Source organism: Asterias amurensis, chromosome 11, assembly GCF_032118995.1.
Source record: "Asterias amurensis chromosome 11, ASM3211899v1".
Taxonomy (NCBI): domain Eukaryota; kingdom Metazoa; phylum Echinodermata; class Asteroidea; order Forcipulatida; family Asteriidae; genus Asterias; species Asterias amurensis.
In genome coordinates this window covers 2086665-2109222 of record NC_092658.1, presented here as the reverse complement: position 1 = coordinate 2109222, position 22558 = coordinate 2086665, and the positions used below count along the sequence as shown (strand labels likewise).

The 22558-nt window shown below is 37.5% G+C and overlaps 3 protein-coding genes and 1 long non-coding RNA gene across 4 annotated transcripts; 1 reads left to right on the top strand and 3 right to left on the bottom strand.

Annotated features, from left to right (window-relative positions):
* Positions 1-86: 86 nt before the first annotated feature.
* Positions 87-14589, bottom strand: LOC139944456 (uncharacterized). The gene is made up of 3 exons (XM_071941475.1): positions 14508-14589; positions 2566-2763; positions 87-2040 (listed from the first exon to the last, which is right to left on the bottom strand). The coding sequence occupies exons 1-3, from the start codon at positions 14569-14571 to the stop codon at positions 1799-1801; spliced, it is 504 nt and encodes a 167-aa protein (XP_071797576.1). The 5' UTR covers positions 14572-14589; the 3' UTR covers positions 87-1798.
* LOC139944528 (uncharacterized) lies at positions 4892-6767 on the bottom strand. Its single transcript, XR_011786972.1, has 2 exons — positions 6369-6767; positions 4892-6177 (listed from the first exon to the last, which is right to left on the bottom strand). It is a non-coding gene; the product is annotated as an uncharacterized lncRNA (long non-coding RNA).
* Positions 6854-11488, bottom strand: LOC139944071 (uncharacterized). The gene is made up of 2 exons (XM_071941026.1): positions 8624-11488; positions 6854-8299 (listed from the first exon to the last, which is right to left on the bottom strand). Exons 1-2 carry the CDS (start codon positions 11486-11488, stop codon positions 6854-6856), a joined length of 4311 nt encoding a protein of 1436 aa, XP_071797127.1.
* Positions 14590-14614: 25 nt separating the features above from the next.
* Positions 14615-19848, top strand: LOC139944455 (centrosomal protein 20-like). The gene is made up of 5 exons (XM_071941474.1): positions 14615-14713; positions 15854-16051; positions 16666-16750; positions 17306-17445; positions 18806-19848. The coding sequence occupies exons 1-5, from the start codon at positions 14686-14688 to the stop codon at positions 18862-18864; spliced, it is 510 nt and encodes a 169-aa protein (XP_071797575.1). The 5' UTR covers positions 14615-14685; the 3' UTR covers positions 18865-19848.
* Positions 19849-22558: the final 2710 nt, after the last annotated feature.

Below are 22558 nucleotides of genomic sequence, written 5' to 3'. Positions count from 1 at the left end.
AGGAATGATGTTAATCATAATTATCACACGTGAAAACAATAATATGCAAATAAAGACCACTTGGAGTTTTCAGCAACAGGTTCAAATAACTTTGCCAAAGGAAAATATAGAATTTTATTTACATCATTATAAAATTTATGGACGGAATCAAACATGTACACATATAAACAAATTCATAATCAGATAAATTATGTCATGATTCAAAATTCTCAGCCACACTCTTTGGAACCAGTTGTTTGGTGTTCATGTCGAGAAAAGCATTTTCAACACCACTGATGAGCACACTTATTTCAACATATTTATAAATAAATTATCAAACACAGTTAGTAACACTCAGTGAAGACTAAAGCCTGGTTCATACTTCCTGCAAATGTGATACAAATCTTGACATATCAAATTCCCAACAAATAGTTTGCATCAGTTGAAATGCGCTCAATTTCTGGAGAAAAATTCGCAGCGAAAACAAGGCTGTGACGTCATTATTTGTATCGCATTTGCAAGAAGTATCAACCAGGCTTAACAAATACCTTGGAGATTGTCAAATACAAGATCTACAAAAAATCTAATCTGTTGTTCCTAATTGTATCTTTGAATAAAACGTGAACCCATAAATGTGACTGTGCATTTAATCTATAGAAACAAAACTTATACTCTGCTAAAAAAAATATCCTGAGAAAATAGAACTAGCTGTTGCAAACAGCTTATCAACCAAAAGCACCTATGATATAAATCTAAAAAAAATAGTTAATGGCCTGCTGTTTCAACCCTAGCAGTTTTTCTTGAAGGATAACAAGATTATAAAAATATCTATAAAAATGTTGAGCCAGAGAGAAGGACTCTGCTAGAGCCAAAACCGTTAGGTCATTAACCATCCTGATAAGATCACTTGATACAATCTTAAATTCTCCAAACTTCAATTTATCGATATAAGTTATCCATAACCATTAGAAATACTAAATGAACAAAATAAAATATACAAAAAAGACATTTGAAATAAAGATTTTAAGTGATTAAATAAAGTGTATGGTTATTTTTCCAAGCAAATCTAAACATTGCACAGAAGACTTCATATATTACAAAATTATCATTCATTCCAAAGTTGACCAGTAAAAGGAATGACATCGGACATACAATCTTTACCAACATTCCCACTACTAGTAAAGAGGACTGCGTTATGACATTATGAAATCTATTTTCCTAGATGTGACAATTTCAGTCTAGTTTTAATGTGCATTGTAATTCTTTTTACAAGTCTAAAAAAAAAAAAAAGGGAAATACATTATCCATTTATTGTTTTTTTTTTAAAAGATTAACATTGAATTAAATGAGATGTAAAAACTGCTGGAATGACGTCTCCTAAATAAAATTTAAAAACAATTGTTTTACCTCTTCATCTTACTGGGCTGAGTTTAAAGGCAGTGGACACTATTGGTAATTACTCAAAATAATTACTAGCATAAAACCACTCCTTCTAGAGAATTTTCCACAAATTTGATTTTGAGGTCTCAAAACCGAGCATCTGAAAGCACCAAACTTCGCGTGACAAGGGTGTTTTTTCTTACATTATATCGCAACTTCAACGACCAATTGCGCTCAAATTTTCACAGGTTTGTTATTTTATGCATATGTTGAAATACACCAAGTTTGAAGACTGGTCTTTGACAATTACCAATAGTGTCCACTGACTTTATGGCCTGATTTCATAGAGCTTTGAAATTGGGCCCTGTTTGTCCGGTGCAACCCTGACCCAAATTTATCATCCCCAGCCCACCCCCCTCATCTTCTTTAGCGATTTTCTTCAAGGCAGCCTCAGATCATAAGACGGTTTTTCCTCATCGACATCCCAGGAGCAATTATTCCAAAGATGTTGCCCAAAGAAGATTGGATATCTCCTGCAGTTGTCATCCTCGGTGCAGTGTCCTGCGCAGACAAAATCCCACCAGCTGTTAAAGTTATCTACATCTCTCTGGGTACATGTTGAGAAGCCATCCCTTGTCCAAGTCACATTGGTGAATTCTTCGTTGCCTTTGGACGATTGCCCTGGGGAATTGAGTAAAAATGCAAGAAATTAGCTGGCAGGTCCAGATTAAACTTTTGAATTTTGTATTTTTTACAGGTCATTTTTTAGTTGCACAGCTTGGCTGGGTATTGTGTATTCCTTCTTCTAGAAGGGTTTGTCTAAAATCAAGGGGCAGCCACTTTGAAAGTGGATTTCTGTCACTTTTGGCTTTTCCTGCCAGGGTACTTTGTTTTGCTTTTGCTGGTGTTGTTTACCAACCCAACTGGAGTTTTTCTTTGTCTTGCTCTTTACATTGCCACATCTTTTTTATGATTCTCCACAAGTTTCTAAGCTTTGTATGCAATCTCTCAGGCATGCACCTCTGTTTCGTGTTGTATCTGGGTTTTGTCTGTTGTTCATGTGTGTCTTGTTTCCAGGTTCTCCCTTTTCCCCCCTGCATTGTCCCCCATTGTTTTCTTTGTATTTTATTGTATTTTCTCTGTTAACTGTTTTGCCTGATAAATTGCCTATAAAAGTAAATAATAAAACATCAAACTTCAACTGACTTATTTGACAATCTGTATCACTCTCGTCGTTGTAGTCGTAAACGTAGCCAAGGTACTCGACCCATTCATGATGGACAAGCTCCCCTGCCCCAATGGCTGATGGGTAGCCTCTAAAATAACGCAAGAAGACGTCCAAGCAAGGACCTGAATTAGGGTCCACTATGACGCAAGAAGGGTTCTGCCATGTGTTGGTCCGTACTGAGAAAGAAAAGAATATTATTAAGTCAGAAAAAAATTATTACGTTGAAAAACTGAATCAGAAAGGCAAAAATATCTCTTTTTGATTGCTTGTGATAATTATTCAGGAAACTTGTAACCTGTTTATCTGACAAACATAATTTCTTTCATTTTAACATGAAGAAAAACATGTTCTTTGAAATTGGCAGTATTCAATTCAATCAAAACGAATTTTAACAAATTCTGGAACTTTTTTTTTTCTTTTTACTTTGTAAATTTAATCCTTCAAATTCAAATGCAGCATGCAGTTACCTGCGTAACCTGCCTCTACCCTATACAAGAAAATGTCAGTACTTAACTAATTAAGCAAAATAGTCAACAATCTGACAGTACATCACATGCAATGGAAACCAGTCAACCTGCCCCCGTCCTCACAGTATGCAAGTGCCAACCTGCCAACTACATCATACATTACAAGTCAGGGGCGACTTTGTGAGGGGTGACTTTGTGTTGGGCGAATTTGATAGGGGGGGGGGGGGTGGGGGCGGGATAACTTTCCGTATGGTGCCACCACTTTTCCCCTCATTTTTACAAAAAGGGATATCTCTTTGAGGTAAATTAGATACTATATTATTTCATATCGAATGAAAAAGTGGTGGCGCCATACGGAAACTTTTCCTGGGGGCGGGTTGACTGGCTGGTATTGGCATTCCACGATTTGAGTACGACTTCATACGGTGGCTGATCTCCGCCAATAACTAAACACTTTTTCAGTATGGCATACAACACCCTAAATGTAAAATGGGACATTATTTTAGGGCGTAATGACGTCTTATATTCCTCAATTATGGCATTATTATACGCCTTAAATTTACTTAGGGCGTTATAATGCTGTATGGTTACGGTAAAGGTAGGCTGTTTCAGTCAAATTTAATGCAGGTGATTTTTTTCTCTGACAAGGTGTGGTCTGTTAAGGTGTATTCTTAGAAGTAAAAATCAATTTAAAATTTTGAAATCGGATGTTTGGTTGCAGAGATATACCGTTTTTAATGAGCGAGGATCGTGAAAAAAACGTACCCGTGTTCAAGTTCAATTCTTATGTTTTTCTTCTTATCGGCCACGGCCAAGTTTAATGCACAGCCTATGGCAATAGAGGGCGCACACTAGGCGAGCGCCCTCTATCACTGGGGAGGTTTACAAACTGTGCTTTGAGGAGGCGCTAGTATGATTTTTTATGAACGGCAAAAAGTGATATTTTGTGAATAAAACTGAGGAGCGGCATCGTGGGGGAAATTGTTAACTATAAAAATTAAATATGTGTTAAGTTTTGCGGGTGTTTGTGTGAATATTCTTTATTAATTATGTCAAGAAAAAACATTATTAAATTAACCAGAATGGAATAAAATTAAAAAGTTTATGACTGGTGTTTTCTTTAATTTAAGATCAGTTGATCCTTTGATTTAAAATTGTAGCATTAACACAGTAAAAATTTAGAACAATCTTTAAAAAACTTGAGGATGAAGGCATTGGTATACATCGATTATTTTTGTTATATTTACAAAGACAATTTCTAAAAACCAATGGCTATATACAATCAATTTTTTTGTTCAACTTTCATTTCAATTAGTATAGGCCTTTGAAAGTATGTTACAATACTAGTTTCTTTTGACTCAAGATGAGCAGTCTGTTATTATCAATTCAGAACGTAGAAATTATCAAAGAAACAAGATCGGGCAGCTTTCCAGCTTTCTATTATTAGAGCCCCGGCCTATCAAACTTATTGTAACACACGCCCTCTTGTGGTGGCACATCACGGAAACACGAAGATGTACGAGTACAACGTACATGTACAATCGTGCGTATTTAGGACAACTTTGCAAGAAGTGGTCTAACAAAACCTTTCTGCGGGAGAAGAAAACATAATCAAATTACACCAAATTTTCACAAGTTTAACTTAAAAGTATGGGAATTAGCACTGACAAAGTCGCATTCAATTTTGATGATTGTCTCTGGAAGAAATCTTGATTCAAAAAATAGAAAACGCCGACTGTCACATAACCACGGGATGTGGCTCCAACCAACAAATGTAAGAAAGACGAACAAGCCATGCACACATGAAATAAATGAACAGTGAAAGAAGCACTTCTAATTTACTATATACATCAATATTTAATTATGAAATTCCTCATCGAACACTATCAATCAACATGTCCAATATTCTTTGGCTCTAATTACAATTCCTTGATTCAAATAAAATCTCCTCCAAAATTAAACCAAAATAATTTATCTATTCTTACTTCACCTAAATCAAAACTTCAAACCTCAAAACGTTCTGAACTTCACTTCACTTACTATCTTCAATGAAAATCAATAAAGAAAAACTATACTCTGTTCTCAAACTCCACAAACTTCTTTATAATGTCAATATAATAACTTGGGCTAGTAGAACCCTCCACTTAACTTCAAATCTAAATTACGCCTTAGAAAAACTTCTTATTCCAACTTCTGCTCACAACTGGAGTGTAAAACAACTCCCTTAATCTCAAATAGCAAAATTTCTTTCCAACTTCTTTTTCACAACTGGAGAATAAAACAACTCCCTTAATCTCAAATAGCAAAATTTCTTTCCAACTTCTTTTTCACAACTGGAGAATAAAACAACTCCCTTAATCTCAAATAGCAAAACTTCTTTCCAACTTCTTTTTCACAACTGGAGAATAAAACAACTCCCTTAATCTCAAATAGCAAAATTTCTTTCCAACTTCTTTTTCACAACTGGAGAATAAAACAACTCCCTTAATCTCAAATAGCAAAATTTCTTTCCAACTTCTTTTTCACAACTGGAGAATAAAACAACTCCCTTAATCTCAAATAGCAAAATTTCTTTCCAACTTCTTTTTCACAACTGGAGAATAAAACAACTCCCTTAATCTCAAATAGCAAAATTTCTTTCCAACTTCTTTTTCACAACTGGAGAATAAAACAACTCCCTTAATCTCAAATAGCAAAACTTCTTTCCAAAATGTATGGCTATGGAAGAAGAAAATTATTCTCCTAAATGTTAAATGTATAATGTCAGCAAATACAAAATTGCAATCCAACCTGGCTTTTACTGACTATCTACAAAAAGTGTCTTTACTCTCATGGAAGACAAAAATTACTTAATAAATTGCTCCCATCTTCCGATGATAAATATATATATATATACAAGCATAGAGTTTTTACATACAGAACCAGTGTTCCAAAATTATCGGGCTAGCTGTTCTTTCGACGAAATCCGTTCAGAGGATAAAAAGCTAGTCTTCTTTCTTGACAAAATTCCACATCAGTTCAAATGGTTAGCTCAATCATGGTTCATCCAGTGTAGGGTGGTAGGAAGATGGAGTATCCCGATTAATGTCTGTCGTAAACTGTTTAACCCGGAACCAGTGCCATCTACAAAATCAATACCAACCATACCGATACCATAATGATAATTGAACAGTTCTGTCTGGAAATGCTTATAATCAAATAGTTTCTACACTTGGTTTGCACTATAATCATAAACTATCAAACTGTACATTTTCGTACTAAACTTAGAATGAATTTCAAAGCAATATTTGTTCACAAAATAATTCACAACTTACGGTTAGGAGTTCCCTTTAAACTTAAACGGTGTCTGCCTGTTATAGCTTTCTGTTGAAACAGCAAAAATCTTCAATTTGTCGCAATGATACAATTTATCAAACAAAATTCTGCATGAAGGTCCTGCAATATGTCTGACCTCCCTGATAGCAGATCTTGGAATGACCAACCACACCCTAATCTAAGGCTGCAAGGAATTCTTAAGCTCACCCAACCATGGCACCCACTCTACAGAACAATAGTCACCTCTCAATGCACACACATACACCCTACATCAGCCCACTCATGTCTTCCCAAATAAGGACTTGTTCACTCAACTGTAGTTCACTGACTGCATCACAGAACTAAATGAATATTCATTGTATCTCTAAACTCTTTACCAATAAAATAAATGAGGGAAATATAAAAATACACATGGGTTATTTACAGTATTAGATCACTTGTGACATTTCACTCCCCCTTAAAAAAAATGTATTTATACATTTTCTCAGCTGCTTTTCGCTTCTGCTTCAGAACGACTCAAGAAATCAGCTCCTATGTTATCACTTCCCTTTATCGCTTCGATGTGAAACCTATAGGGTTGTAGGGCGAGCGCCCATCGCATTATCCTTCCGTTGGCTACTTTTGACTTTTGTAGGAATGTCAAAGGTTGATGATCAGTTTCTAGAGTGAAGTTTCGGCCATAAAGATATGGTTCAAACTTACGAACTGCCCAGATAATCGCCAGGCACTCTTTCTCCATTACCGAGTAGGATTTCTCTCGAGGAAGTAGTTTTTTGCTGGCATATGCAACTGGAAATTTTTCACCATCTTGTGCTTGTAGAAGCACTGCACCAAGACCCAAGTCTGAAGCATCTGTTCTAAGAATAAATTCTTTGTTAAGATCAGGAAGGTGAAGAATTGGTGCGCTAGTAAGCTTATCTTTAAGAGTTGAAAAAGCTTGTTGTTGACTAGCTTCCCAAGAAATTCTAGTTGGTTCATTGTTTTTGGTTTTATCAGTCAGAGGAACTGCTATAGCAGAGTAGTTTGGAATGAACCTGCGATAGTAGTTTGTCATGCCAAGAAATGATCGAAGTTGCTTTTTTGTTTCAGGTTGTTTTGCTTGTTGTATGGTGATTATCTTCTCTGGTCGAGGTTGCAATTGACCCTTTCCAACCACATGACCCAGAAATTCTACTTGTTCATGCCCAATGAAACACTTGGATGGCCTAACAGTTAAATTGGCTGATCTTAGTCTTCGAAACAATTCTGTCAGAATTTGTACATGTTGTTCCCATGATGCTGTATGTACTAATATGTCATCTATGTAGTTCACTACACAGTTCATGCCTTGAAGAAGTTTACGCATAATTCTACTGAAAGTTGCTGGGGCGTTTACTAGCCCAAAAGGCATGACAGTAAACTGGAATAATCCATCTGGTGTAATGAATGAGGTAAGAGGTTTTGTGAATTCATCTATAGGTACTTGCCAGTAGCCCTTGCTGAGATCTATCTTTGTGAAATAATTGTCAGTGGCTAGTTTGGTGAACAACTCTTCTTGATCAGGGATAGGTTCTGCATCAAATACAGTCACTTGGTTCAACTTTCTAAAGTCAACACAGAATCGATTGGACCCATCTGGTTTTTTGACTAGGACAATTGGTGACGCAAATGGTGCATTGGATGGTTCCACAACTCCCATTTTCAGCATAGTGCTTACCTCCTCCTTGATGGTGTCTCGTAAGGCATGAGGAAGTGGGTATGGCTTACTGCGTATTGGTTCATTCTTGTGTAGAGTGATGGTATGATGTCCCAATGTAGTCTTCCCTGGTAGATCTGTTAGAATATCTGGATAATTTCCTAGCAGTCTGTTAACTTCTCTGCGCTGTTCGTGATGAAGTGTTGCATTGATGTTAACATCAGCAATGGTCTCTTTGGCTGTTAGAGGATGAAGCTGTAATAATTTCTCATTAGACATCGAGTAACACTTTGGGGTTTCATTGTCACTGTTGGTTTCATTGTCACTGTTAGTTTCAGCTTCAATGACAGAAGTACACACCAATTCGAAAAGACATTGAGAAGAAGTCATAGAATTCGGGATTGTCGCCGACTCTTCGGGTCTCTCAAAGTACTTTTTCAGCAAGTTGGCATGAAATACTTTGGATTTACCGTTAAGATCAATGCGATAATCCATAGAACCAAGTTTGGCTAGGATAGGGAAAGGACCTTTCCAGTGAAGCAGCAATTTGTTTCTATCTGTGGGTAAGAGTAACAATACCTTGTCACCGACTGAAAATTCTCTCACTTTACTTCGTTTGTCGTAGTGGTGTTTATATCTAGCGCTGGACTTCTGGAGCTCTTTGTGTGCGGCTTGACAAGTGTTTTCTAGTCTCTCTCTCAAGTCAATGATGTACTGATAGGTGGTTTTGGTCTCGGTTGTACTCACTTCTCCTGTCCACAATTCTCTTAAAATAGTCATCGGACCTCTTACTTGACGACCATAGAGCATCTCAAAGGGAGAAAATCCAAGACTTTCTTGTGGCGCTTCTCTAATTGCAAATAAGAGTGGGTTAATATAGCGGTCCCAATCTCTGGGTCTTTCAACACACATACGTTTCAACATTTGTTTCAAAGTTCCATTAAAACGTTCGACTAACCCATTACACATGGGATGATAAGGAGTGGTAGTCATCCGATGAACTGAGAGAAGTTTGCACACTTGTTTCATTATCTCGGAGGTGAATTGTGAACCTTGATCTGTAAGCATTTGTTTTGGAACTCCTACTCTGGTAAAAACACTAACTAGGGCTTCTGCAACACGTTCAGCTTCGATACTAGGGAGTGGTATAGCTTCGGGATATCGTGTGGCATAGTCAATGATGGTAAGTATATATCTGTTACGTGTTTCTGTTATGGGATGAATGGGGCCAACAATGTCTACTGCAATTCTTTCAAATGGAGACTCAATTAGTGGCATACTACCAAGAGGAACCTTAGTTACCCTACCCTTAGGAACTGTTCTTTGACAAACGTCACATGATCTGCAGTAACGTGTTATATCAGCTGTTATACCAGGCCAGAAGAAATTGGTAAGTACTCGGTCTGTGGTCTTCTTAGGCCCTTGATGTCCTCCCAATAATGTTTCATGAGCCATGCGCATTACTTGTGATCGGTACTTCTGAGGAACAACAACTTGTTCGAAGACGTCACCATGTTCAACATTTGGAGCCTGGAATCGCCTGAACAACAATCCATTTCGATAGAAGAAAAATGACGTTGCCTGATTTCGACTAACCTTCTCCAACTGGTTTTCTGCAAGTTCTCTGGGTCGATGGAGACTAACATCTTCTTCTTGGGCTTTCTGTAGACTGTCAGCTGTCACTATGTCATTCATCGGCTTTGGCACCTTCAGTGGATGAAACGCCTTGTCAAGAGACTTTGTTTGGGCTCGAGTTTGGACAGCACAGACAGGGGCTGTAGTACGAGTCCAAGATTCATCTGGATCATCTGGAGAGCGTGCACCTGTAACATTTCCTATTATAAGATCATAAACTGGTTTAGTCATACACAATGCTTCAGTTTCCCCTGTGAAGAACGGAGTACTCACGGTCACCAAGGCAACAGGAACTTGCCTGGCGGTTCCGTCGATAAGAACGCAGGTCTTTATCTCACCAGTAAGTTGATCATCACTGACAAGATCATGCCTGATGACGACACCACTGCATCCGCTATCTCTGAGGACAGACACTGTGTGTTTACCAACTCTTCCCGAAGTAACTGGCATCTTCTTGAAAATCTTGTCACTACATGCAGCACTCATAATTGGTAGGAAATGACCACATTTGAGAGTTACTTGATCAATGTTTTGTCCATTACAGCATGCTCCTGGCAATGATACTTTGTTAACAACCATACAAGCAACAGTTTCAGTTTTCTCTTGATGGTCCTTAGTTTTACAAGAACAACCTTGACAAGTAGACAAGTGGGGCTGGGTTTCAAAGCAACCAGAGTTTGAGCTTTGCGGTGAGGCATCTGTTTCATTACCTGGATATGTTACAATAGAAGCAAGTTGATTTTTGTTACTATAGCAATTTTTGGCAATATGGCCAGGTCTGTGACAGTTGAAACATGTGCGGGGGGCACTGTTGTTAACTGACGTGTATCTACAATCTTTTGCCATATGACCATGTTTATGACAGATATAGCAAGTAACCAAAGGTTTGTATGAAGAAACATTTGATGATGACCCCTGTGGAACTACGTGTGATTGTACAGTTCTAGGTTCTATCCTCTTAGTCATTGTATCACTTCTCTGATTTGGATTACGAGAAGTAACAGGGTTCCCAAACATACCACCACGAGCTTCAAGATATTGTTCGGCAATAGTAGCCATAGTGGCAATGGTTTTAGGCTGTCGTTCTTTAAGAAAAAGAGCTAACTCACGACTACCTCCAGCTGTAAACTGTTCTCGGAGCAGGAGATCACACACACCCTCAAAGGTTTTCTCTGCCTCTGCTAGGTCGATCCATCGAAGTAGGTAGTTCGCCAGTCGTGTGGCAAACTGAAGTCCGCTCTCTCCCCCTTCTGGTTTGGCTGTTCGAAGTTTCAAGCGGAACCCATCTGCTGTAAGCTGGAACCGTTTCAACAATGATGACTTCAGCTTCTGGTAATTGCTTGCTTCATCTGTGGGTAGTCTAGAATAAACTTCAAGCGCTTTTCCTGTTAACAATGCACTCAAATTAATAGCCCAATCTTCTTGACACCAGTCTTGACTAGTTGCATATCTTTCATATCGTTTCAAATATGCGTCTAAATCATCTTTGCTGTCATTAAAGGTTGGCAATTTAGGAGTTCTTGCTTTTTGTCTACTAACACCATTTTCTACAGACGATTTGCTTTGACCTTGTTCTTTTACTTGAGCCCTAACTTTCTCAAATTGTATCTTTGTGTCCAAAATCTGTTGGTCTTGCCTACGAATTTCCAATTGGTGGGCCCTCTCTTCTCTAGCTAGTTTATCTTTCTCTTTCTTACTCTCATTCTCTCTCTCTTTTGCCTCATTCTCACGCTTTTGCACAAAGTCCATCAACTCTTTACCACTCAACCCGAAACTCTTGCCAGCCTCAATTAGTGTGCAGATGTCCATTTCAATTTTTGTCGCTAGCAAAAAGCATAATAAAGCAGCCAATAACAAACAGATCCCTGGTAATCTATAAATCGGTCTATTCACTTTCCATTCATTTCCTGAGTTTACATACTTGGCATGTTCGTTTTCATTTCCCGGACAAGCCCCCATAAATTTGTCACATAACCACGGGATGTGGCTCCAACCAACAAATGTAAGAAAGACGAACAAGCCATGCACACATGAAATAAATGAACAGTGAAAGAAGCACTTCTAATTTACTATATACATCAATATTTAATTATGAAATTCCTCATCGAACACTATCAATCAACATGTCCAATATTCTTTGGCTCTAATTACAATTCCTTGATTCAAATAAAATCTCCTCCAAAATTAAACCAAAATAATTTATCTATTCTTACTTCACCTAAATCAAAACTTCAAACCTCAAAACGTTCTGAACTTCACTTCACTTACTATCTTCAATGAAAATCAATAAAGAAAAACTATACTCTGTTCTCAAACTCCACAAACTTCTTTATAATGTCAATATAATAACTTGGGCTAGTAGAACCCTCCACTTAACTTCAAATCTAAATTACGCCTTAGAAAAACTTCTTATTCCAACTTCTGCTCACAACTGGAGTGTAAAACAACTCCCTTAATCTCAAATAGCAAAATTTCTTTCCAACTTCTTTTTCACAACTGGAGAATAAAACAACTCCCTTAATCTCAAATAGCAAAATTTCTTTCCAACTTCTTTTTCACAACTGGAGAATAAAACAACTCCCTTAATCTCAAATAGCAAAACTTCTTTCCAACTTCTTTTTCACAACTGGAGAATAAAACAACTCCCTTAATCTCAAATAGCAAAATTTCTTTCCAACTTCTTTTTCACAACTGGAGAATAAAACAACTCCCTTAATCTCAAATAGCAAAATTTCTTTCCAACTTCTTTTTCACAACTGGAGAATAAAACAACTCCCTTAATCTCAAATAGCAAAATTTCTTTCCAACTTCTTTTTCACAACTGGAGAATAAAACAACTCCCTTAATCTCAAATAGCAAAATTTCTTTCCAACTTCTTTTTCACAACTGGAGAATAAAACAACTCCCTTAATCTCAAATAGCAAAACTTCTTTCCAAAATGTATGGCTATGGAAGAAGAAAATTATTCTCCTAAATGTTAAATGTATAATGTCAGCAAATACAAAATTGCAATCCAACCTGGCTTTTACTGACTATCTACAAAAAGTGTCTTTACTCTCATGGAAGACAAAAATTACTTAATAAATTGCTCCCATCTTCCGATGATAAATATATATATATATACAAGCATAGAGTTTTTACATACAGAACCAGTGTTCCAAAATTATCGGGCTAGCTGTTCTTTCGACGAAATCCGTTCAGAGGATAAAAAGCTAGTCTTCTTTCTTGACAAAATTCCACATCAGTTCAAATGGTTAGCTCAATCATGGTTCATCCAGTGTAGGGTGGTAGGAAGATGGAGTATCCCGATTAATGTCTGTCGTAAACTGTTTAACCCGGAACCAGTGCCATCTACAAAATCAATACCAACCATACCGATACCATAATGATAATTGAACAGTTCTGTCTGGAAATGCTTATAATCAAATAGTTTCTACACTTGGTTTGCACTATAATCATAAACTATCAAACTGTACATTTTCGTACTAAACTTAGAATGAATTTCAAAGCAATATTTGTTCACAAAATAATTCACAACTTACGGTTAGGAGTTCCCTTTAAACTTAAACGGTGTCTGCCTGTTATAGCTTTCTGTTGAAACAGCAAAAATCTTCAATTTGTCGCAATGATACAATTTATCAAACAAAATTCTGCATGAAGGTCCTGCAATATGTCTGACCTCCCTGATAGCAGATCTTGGAATGACCAACCACACCCTAATCTAAGGCTGCAAGGAATTCTTAAGCTCACCCAACCATGGCACCCACTCTACAGAACAATAGTCACCTCTCAATGCACACACATACACCCTACATCAGCCCACTCATGTCTTCCCAAATAAGGACTTGTTCACTCAACTGTAGTTCACTGACTGCATCACAGAACTAAATGAATATTCATTGTATCTCTAAACTCTTTACCAATAAAATAAATGAGGGAAATATAAAAATACACATGGGTTATTTACAGTATTAGATCACTTGTGACACCGACAAAAATAGGTTTTTATGGTAAAAGCTATGCGACTAGCTGTACGATGTGCGGAATTTTATCGGCTACACGATGATGTAATCGTTATCTCATTTTGTGTAAACATGTGCTCCCGCATCGCAAAAAACCGTCTTCGGGCTTCTTCGGCGCTTTCCGAAGATTTCCGAAATCCGTTGTCCACGGGGTTCAAAGTTGACGTCATGCACAAACGAATGGGCGCTGCACGCCAGGCCAAGCCTCTTGTTTTTGTCATTGCTCTCTTTTTTTTACAATATCTCCGAAACTATTCATCCGATTTCAAATATTTTTAAAATGTAAGCACGAGGAGAGAATGCTCCTGCCTGCTGTTAAGTCTCATAGTTATGAGTTGTACAAAATGTGAGTTATGATTTAATATATTTCGTTCTTTTTTTCGGGGCTGTGTGTGTGTGTGTTTTGGTACACGTAAAATCAACTTGATGAAACTGCCTAGTAAAGGGCGTTATTACGTATAGTAATATATATAGGGCATCATAACTCTGTAAAATAGGGCATTATAACCCCCTATTAGGGCTTTATAACGCTGTATAGGACGTAATAACGCCATATTGAAAAAGGTGTTTAGTTGTTGGCGGAGATCAATAATGGATGACATGAATGAAAAGAATCTCCAATGAAAACAATCAACCAAAATCAAACATTAACAAAAAAACAATTGCCATGTCAAAAGTTTTGGCAAGTTAAATTTGACATTCATCCTTTTACATTACCCTCTATCGACATTTAATTTAAACCATACATTTGTCAATGTTAAATCTTCCGACTAACATGAGTTTAAAGGCAGAATGAAGCTACTCACCCGACAAAATTAGAACACAAATGGACACACAAATTACATAGAAACTCGTCTCCCAGGACGCCATGATTCTAAATAACGTGTTATCAGCAGAAGAGGGCGCCCTTCATAAACACTGCCCGCGATTTTGACGGCGACTTGAAAACTGCAGTCAGATATCACCCCCAAACAAGCTGCAAAGATGACATCCGTGCAAGAACTTAAAGCTGGTAATTCATGATTATAATTTGTATTAACTTGGCATTCAATGTTCAACTTGAATATGAGTGGTGTGACTGCTGAAACTATTTCTGTGTTTTGTTTAGTTAGGGCTTGAAACCGTGACACCTACTCCTAGAACTATTTCGGTTTCGTCCGGCTATCGTCTCCCGTAACGGGAGACGATAGCCGGACGAAACCGAAATAGTTCTAGGAGTACATGACACCTACCTGGACACTGACACTCAGTGACACTCTGAGCATTCAGACTCAGTGACTCAGCTCAGCACAGCAGCAGTGTAACTGTAAAAAAAATTTAAGATCAAGATCAATCATTCTTTCTTCCAGCAATGAGTCCATAATCAAAGTCGGTTTGGATCTACTTGCCCCGTAATCATGTAGAACTAGCATGGTTGATGCATGGTTGATGGAACGGACTAAATATAAAAATGTTTAAATTAATTAATTAAGGTGATTATACTACCATTACTAAAGTTAGGCAAGTTATTAAATAGGGGAAGATTTCCATATTTCTGCCACAACTCATATTTACCACAAAAAAAAAAGAAATACCTCTAATAAATTAAGTAAATTAGACACCTAACTAGTTAGGCCTAGTTTGCTCCATGGTTTAATTCCCGGTAGATTAGTTACTCCTAGAAAGTCCTAGGGACCAAGTCCATCATCACAACCGAGTCCATCCTCTAAACCAACCATTGGAAACGTAACCCTCCTCCCGGCGGCCGTCGGGAGGAGGGTTACGTTGCTGCCTGGCGGCTGTCGGGAGGAGGGTTACGTTGCCGCCTGACGGCCACCGGGAAGAGGGTTACGTTACCGTTATCGCAACTACCATCGGGAGGGATGGTTGGGAGGATGGAGGGTTACGATTATTGCAACTACTGTACTCCGTACCGGTCCCCAGTACCATTGTGGAGACGACCGGGAACAAACCCCATACTTTAGAATACCCCAGCAGGTAATCAATGTGAACCCACCACATTCAGCAACAAAACTGAGACAGCAGTGTGATTTCTTATTTTAGCATTGGAGTAGAAAAAAAATTAAAATAAATAGACCATTTTTTCTAATAGAAATTTAGAAATGTTGTAAATCTTTTGATAACTTATTACTTTTGTCTTTCTCTACTTCAGTTCTTAAAGAGACGTTAGAATCCAGAGGGGTCATGGGTCAGATCAAGGCCAGAGTTCGCTCCGAGGTATTCCACGCCTTAGATGACCAGAGCGACCCTCGACCTCCGCTCAGTAATGAGAATATGCTAATTAATGAACTGATCCGAGAGTACCTGGAATTCAACAAATATAAATACACATCATCGGTGCTTACTGCAGGTGCGTGTGTCATGATACACCTGGACCTACTCCTGGAGTGGGTTTTGGCGACCCAGCCAGAAACTTTGGTCATTGGTTGAGCGTTTTCGCGTGTTCGGTTGAACCATGGTGACGATGCTGTTCAGACCAACCGGTAACCGACTTGTTGGCTTGATTGGGCTTGGTTGGGGTGGCCAAAACGCACTCATGGAACTACAGGTTTGTTCCGCTGTTGTTTCCACAAGACAATAGTGGAACCAACCTCATAGTTTTAGGAGTACTCCTTCATAGCCCCCATTAACAGGCCAGTCTACTTGATTTCCTCCAAATTTGATGGCCCTATATATTTACTGAAATCACTTTAGTGGTCATGACTTAAAAGCTGCTTACTTAATGCGACCATAACACTTGAGATGAGAGTACAGGTGGAAAACCAGAACTAGTTGTTATTTCAAAAGATTGCAAACTTAAAAATACCAAGTTTACCTGGGAAGGTAGTACATTCTGCTCTTCCAGCCAGGCTCCTAGTGGGTGATACCCATGCCTACATCCTAACTTACTCTGCAAATTAAACAATCACCTTATTTCCCACAAATAATCTTTCTAAATTTGTTTTCTCACTTTTTTTCCTTCAGAATCTGGCCAACCACAGACGCCACTCGACAGGGAGTTTCTGGTCAACGAACTCAACATTACCGAAGACAGAGATACAGCTTCTGTGTCAGTGGACATTTTCATTTTACCTTTAAATGTTCTTGATAACAATCTTGGCTTCTCATACACATGTAGGGCTCTAACTTGTTTAGCAATGATTTTCATGCTGCTCAAACCCTATACCCCCTGGTCATTGGGCCATTTATTTAATTTGGTCATTCCTTACCTGTGCCTTGGATACCCAGCAGGGTGGATATGTGCGCATTACAAGTCTTTATTAGTATTATTATCTAAGCTCCCTTAAGCTAAATCAATCACAAGAACCATCTCTGCCCTCACAGGTACCTATACTCCTGGGTGAAGAGAAGCAACAAATCTTTGAGTAGGATTAGCACTGTTGGTTCATGATTTTCAACATCAAAATTCAAGAACTGTCATAAAGCTATAGCAAACTGCTTACCAACCAAAACAAGCTGTTTTGAACGCAAAGGCCTAGGTTTTGGCCATTGCAAATTCTTTTTCAAAGGCTTAATGGGCTAGCCTTAATTAAGACTCTTCTAGGGTCAAACGTAACAGTCTTACTACCTTTTGCATTTAACTATTGTTATTGTTTTTTTTTAGTCCCCTCCTCTACAGCATCTTGAGCCACTTTGTACACAGCAAGAAATCTTTGCCGAGCCGAGACACAGCAAGATCCTCAAAGGTGTTAAATACCGACGGCAGGCACACTGATCATCACAGAGTACCCATGGCTACCCAAGGTTAGCTCTACATCCAGATCCAATAAGCCATTTGCCTAATAGATTTGAATATTGTCGGGTACAATGGCATGCTTGATCACAAGTTACCACTTAAAGGAACATTACAGAATTGGTTTTTGCTAACAAAACGGTTGCTGGCAGTGTAAGCACTTTTTGTAATCCATCATATACATAAACTGACAAACCTGTAGAAGTTTGAGATCGATCGGCTATCTGGGTCAAGAGAAAATAGTGAAAAACCGATTACAAATTTTGCATTGTATCGATGCAAAAAAAAAAAAAAATGAATAAAACGCTCACTGAGCGATAAACTCCAAATGCGAAGTTAGATTATTTATTTCTCATTAAATATGACATTTCAGACAGAAATATTTCAAGGGATGTTTTCATCTGTCATCATCATTAGACCGTGTAAGTTTTATGTAAATCTGTGACCTTCACGATTTTTGTTTCTTACCAGTTCTGTAACGCTCCTTTAAATTTGAGTTCCCCAGACTATCACAGTTGAAATAGCATGTTGGTTGAACCAAGAGAGAATAGTTTTACTATTCCACAATTGAAATAGAATGATGGTTGAACCAAGAGAGAATAGTTTTACTATTCCACAATTGAAATAGAATGATGGTTGAACCAAGAGAGAATAGTTTTACTATTCCACAATTGAAATAGAATGATGGTTGAACCAAGAGAGAATAGTTTTACTATTCCACAATTGAAATAGAATGATGGTTGAACCAAGAGAGAATAGTTTTACTATTCCACAATTGAAATAGAATGATGGTTGAACCAAGAGAGAATAGTTTTACTATTCCACAATTGAAACAGAATGATGGTTGAACCAAGAGAGAATAGTTTTACTATTCCACAATTGAAACAGAATGATGGTTGAACCAAGAGAGAATAGTTTTACTATTCCACAATTGAAATAGAATGATATGGAAAGGTTTATGGTAACACCATATATCTCTGAATGAGTTGGGAAAGATAGAAATAGAATGATGATTGAACCAAGAGAGAATAGTTTTACTTTTCCTCAATTGAAATGAAATTTGCATCCCTCTGATGCTACATCCCAGGTTGTATCGTAAAATTGGGTTTGATCCCTGGCTACATGCAGTTCTAGTTGCAGGTTGAATTACTTCTGACTGGCGTCCCAGAACAAAGATTTTGACAAAATACAGAGACCATAAACATAAGGGCTGGATAGCTCAGTTTGTTGTGCAGCGACCCAATAAACTGGAATCAATTTTTCTTTGTTCAAGCCAAAATTGTTTAAAATTTACCCAGTCAGTTTGTTACATGATGTTTAACAAATGAAAATGTATGCACTTGTTAAACCTGTTATTATCCTTTTTTTCAGATGGGGTGTACCATGGGTCCCATGGAGAGCCTTTGGTTTTCAAAGGAGGCAGGAGGTAGCAGAAGTGTATCTTAGATATCAATGTACAGAAATAGTAATTAGTAATAACAGTAATAATATTTTTGGCCTTTATCACACCTGACGGGCGTCTCATAAAGCACTCAGTACTTTCAGGACAAATATTCATAAGCTTTGTTTGAATTATGAGACACATGTATTTAGCACATTGTATTAAAGGCAGTGGACACTATTGGTAATTACTCAAAATAATTATTACATGTATCATAAAACCTTTCTTGGTGACGAGTAATGGGGAGAAGTTGGTGGTATAAAACATTGTGGGAAACAGCTCCCTCTGAAGTGCCATAGTTTTGGAGAAAGAAGTTATTTTCCACGAATTTGATTTTGAGACCTCAAGTTTAGAACTTGAGGTCTCGAAATCAACCATCTAAACGCACACAACTTTGTGTGACAAGGGTGTCTTCTTCTTTCATTATTATCTCGCAACTTTGATGACCAATTGAGCTCAAATTTTCACAGGTTTGTTATTATATGCATATGTTGAGATACACCAACTGTGAAGGCTAGTCTTTGACAATTACCAATAGTGTTCACTGCCTTTAATAGGAATTGGGTTCTTGTTGTAACACATCGTGTTTTGTGTTACAAAAAGTACCCAGGGGTCGATTTCACTAAGAGTTAGGACAGGTCCTAACTTAGGACTAGTCCTAGGAGATATTAAAATATGTATGGCTAGTCCTACCGAGATAAGGCTAGTCTTAACTCTTTGTGAAATCCACCCCTGACCCTTTAAAATAGTCTTGGTTCAAGACCATGGTGTTTGTGCATTCAGATCTGTGTGCACCTCACTGTACATTTATAAAAAAATAAACATAGAGGGCGCTGTCCGTAACTTTGTTCTTCAGATGTTGATGTTTTTGTTCAGTGCAAATGTTCGGTGTCCAGTGTATTATTTGAATGTTGGTTGTGTGCACTTACAAACACCATGGGCTTTATGCAAGAAGCATTTAAGGACCCCCCCCCCCCCCAAAAAAAAAAAAAAACCCCACTATTGCTTCTTTTTTTTAGTCGCTATGGGTTGATTGGATAGTGTGTTTATAAACTAGAGAATGTGAATGAATGAATTTACTCTTTCCAAGACTAATCAGTGGTGTGTAACTGGCTGTTTTAATTTGGGAGGGTGTGGGGGCAAGCAGCTAGGGGCAAAGACCGTATGGAGGCATGTGGTTGTGTAAGGAACATTACAAAATTGGTAAGAAAAAACTTGTCTAAGATCACAGATTTACATAAACTTACATGGTCAAATGATGTTGATAGTGGAACACATCCCTTGAAATATTTCTGTCTGAAATGTCATACTTGATGAGAAAAAAATAAAAACTAATTTAGGCAAAATGTGTAATCGGTTTTTCATTATTTTGTTGTGACCCAGATGGCCGATCGATCAGGTTTGTCAGTTTATATATGGTGGATTACATACTGCCAGCATTTGTTTTGTTTTAGCAAAATCAATTTTGTATTGTTCCTTTTATGTTGGGTGAACCGTCACGATGCACACATCATCCCACACTGGACCATACCAGCATTAAAATAGATCTAGTCAATACAGGAAAGTGTCAAGTGGGACAAGGTTGTGGTTTAGCCCACATTTAAATGAATCTATATTGATCTAGCCTCTGCAATGGTCTAATGTGTACCTAACCATGGAGGAAGGAAAGGAACCCTCCATGGTTTAACAAGAAATACTTGTTCTTTGTAATGTGGTTTATAGCTCCACCTGTACAAAGTCTTGTTTTTTTGTTCGATTTATAGTTTGATAGTTTTAAATTTGTTTAATAATTTTGTTGAGTAATTACCAATAGTGTCACCTGCCTTTAAAGGTTAGGTAGCCCCTGTAGAGTTATTGCAATAAATACCCGTGAAAAGTAAATGGTAGTGATGTTGGTTTAGTCCAATTTGTGTTGTAGTCATGTTCACCAAACGAAAACGCCATTCTATTACATTTTACATGGACATTGTGTACATGCAACAGTTCTTCTTATTGTGTCCACACACTATATTCTGTGCTTCAGCCAGAACTGAACACAGCTCCTAGCAATACCATTGTCCGCATGCAACAATGAATGCTTTGTATAAGACCTTGATGGAGCTATTGTTAGTCCAATACTTTGGTTGTCAGGTTGAGAAGTTTTGTATAAAGAAAAAAGGAATCCCTTTGAAATTTGTATTTATTGTTAGGATGTTTCTCCTGCCCACGCATGCGAGGAGGCCGACCTGACCTTGTTCAGTGAACACCTCGATCCTGCTTGCCATTATCACCACTCGGGCGTATTTGGTTCTTGGGGGAAAAAAAGCAAGAATATTTATAGAGTACAAGGGCTGACCTACATGTAGGCCTCCATAGGCATGTGAGTAACTCCATGAAAAAAAGAGGAAAAGAGAAAACCGGGCAAGAAAAAAAGTGGAAAAGATAATATTCCTATACTTTCCTACACAGAAAGTGAAGAAAAAAAGAGGAAAATCAAAAACTCCAAGAGGAAATCAGCTGAAAAGAGTAACTCTCACATGCCTAACACCAGACAATCGGGCTATTATCACAAGACAATTTTTCAAGAGCAAATGAAATCGGAAATCATGGCCGCCACTTCCCTGTGAAAGCTGCATGTGACTTTGGTGCAAATAGTGAACTTGTGATAAAAGCAGTGGCCATTTTGTAAAAACTTCTCTTGACCCTCCTACTCTTGGTACAATTTCGAGAATCTGCAAGGGTCATGTATGGTGTACATACACAATACATGTACATGTACAAAACAAAATCAGACATCATTTAGAGAAGGGGATGTTCCATTTTCAGCTGGGCATCCAGTTTGCTAAAGTCTTCATAATAATGTAGAGTAATTAAATTTATGGCCCGCCTTCTTTGCATAAAAGATAATGTATCCATCCAACTTGGTTTTTGGTTTTATTGGACATATATATTATACATAGGATGCATAGAAACGAATATTTGTCCGTAATTCCACAAGCGCTCATTTCATGATCAATCACACTGTCGTTCCTTTTTCTCTTCAAGCGTTGTTAATTTCAAGTATTATTTCAATGTGCAAACAAAGGACTTGAAGAAAACAAAATACAAATGTACACAAAATCAATTACAAGTATTGTTTATTTGGCAAAAAAAAATTAATTAAAATAATTATTTTCTTAACACCACTGTAGCTGTACTTGGCATTTCTTAAATATTTACAAGTGTTATTTTCAATAATAATAATTACACAATGCCTGATAATAGTACAGCTGCAGTATAAAACACTTTAATTATTCATGTCGAATTACACAAGGTATCTTGACTTTGTGCAAGTCTTATCAAGAAAACTTATGAGGGTTAACATTTCATGCACTACATTTTAGAAGTATTAGCTGTAATGCCAATTGATAATGCCCTTTTATGTATAATGTACTTTACTTATAAGATGCCGACAAACCTAATCAAGTTAGTTAGCAACTGTTTCAGTCAGTCTTTGGGTACGTCACTTAAGTGTATTTCTTCACAAGCAATACATTTTTTTGTAGAGACAAGTCTACTTTGTGTACACAAGGGGAATGTTACAGCAAATTTGCCTCCTCAAATCTTCCAAGTCTCCTAAAAATTAAAAAGAACACCCTAAAAATGAAAATATTTAACTGTTTCTGTCATTCAATTTGTAATAATGCACTGCTGGTTCGTCCAAC

Excerpts from the sequence above, each read along its gene's own strand:
- LOC139944071 (XM_071941026.1), bottom strand. The coding sequence starts at position 11,488 with ATGGACATCTGCACACTAATTGAGGCTGGCAAGAGTTTCGGGTTGAGT. Across the intron at positions 8,300-8,623 it reads AATTTTCAGTCGGTGACAAG|CTTCATCCTCTAACAGCCAA; the intron begins GTATTGTTACTC and ends AAATTATTACAG.
- LOC139944456 (XM_071941475.1), bottom strand. The coding sequence starts at position 14,571 with ATGGCGTCCTGGGAGACGAGTTTCTATGTAATTTGTGTGTCCATTTGT. Across the intron at positions 2,764-14,507 it reads TTGTGTTCTAATTTTGTCGG|TACGGACCAACACATGGCAG; the intron begins GTGAGTAGCTTC and ends TTTCTTTCTCAG. Across the intron at positions 2,041-2,565 it reads TGATACAGATTGTCAAATAA|GGCAATCGTCCAAAGGCAAC; the intron begins GTCAGTTGAAGT and ends TCAATTCCCCAG.
- LOC139944455 (XM_071941474.1), top strand. The coding sequence starts at position 14,686 with ATGACATCCGTGCAAGAACTTAAAGCTG. Across the intron at positions 14,714-15,853 it reads CGTGCAAGAACTTAAAGCTG|TTCTTAAAGAGACGTTAGAA; the intron begins GTAATTCATGAT and ends TCTCTACTTCAG. Across the intron at positions 17,446-18,805 it reads AGTACCCATGGCTACCCAAG|ATGGGGTGTACCATGGGTCC; the intron begins GTTAGCTCTACA and ends CCTTTTTTTCAG.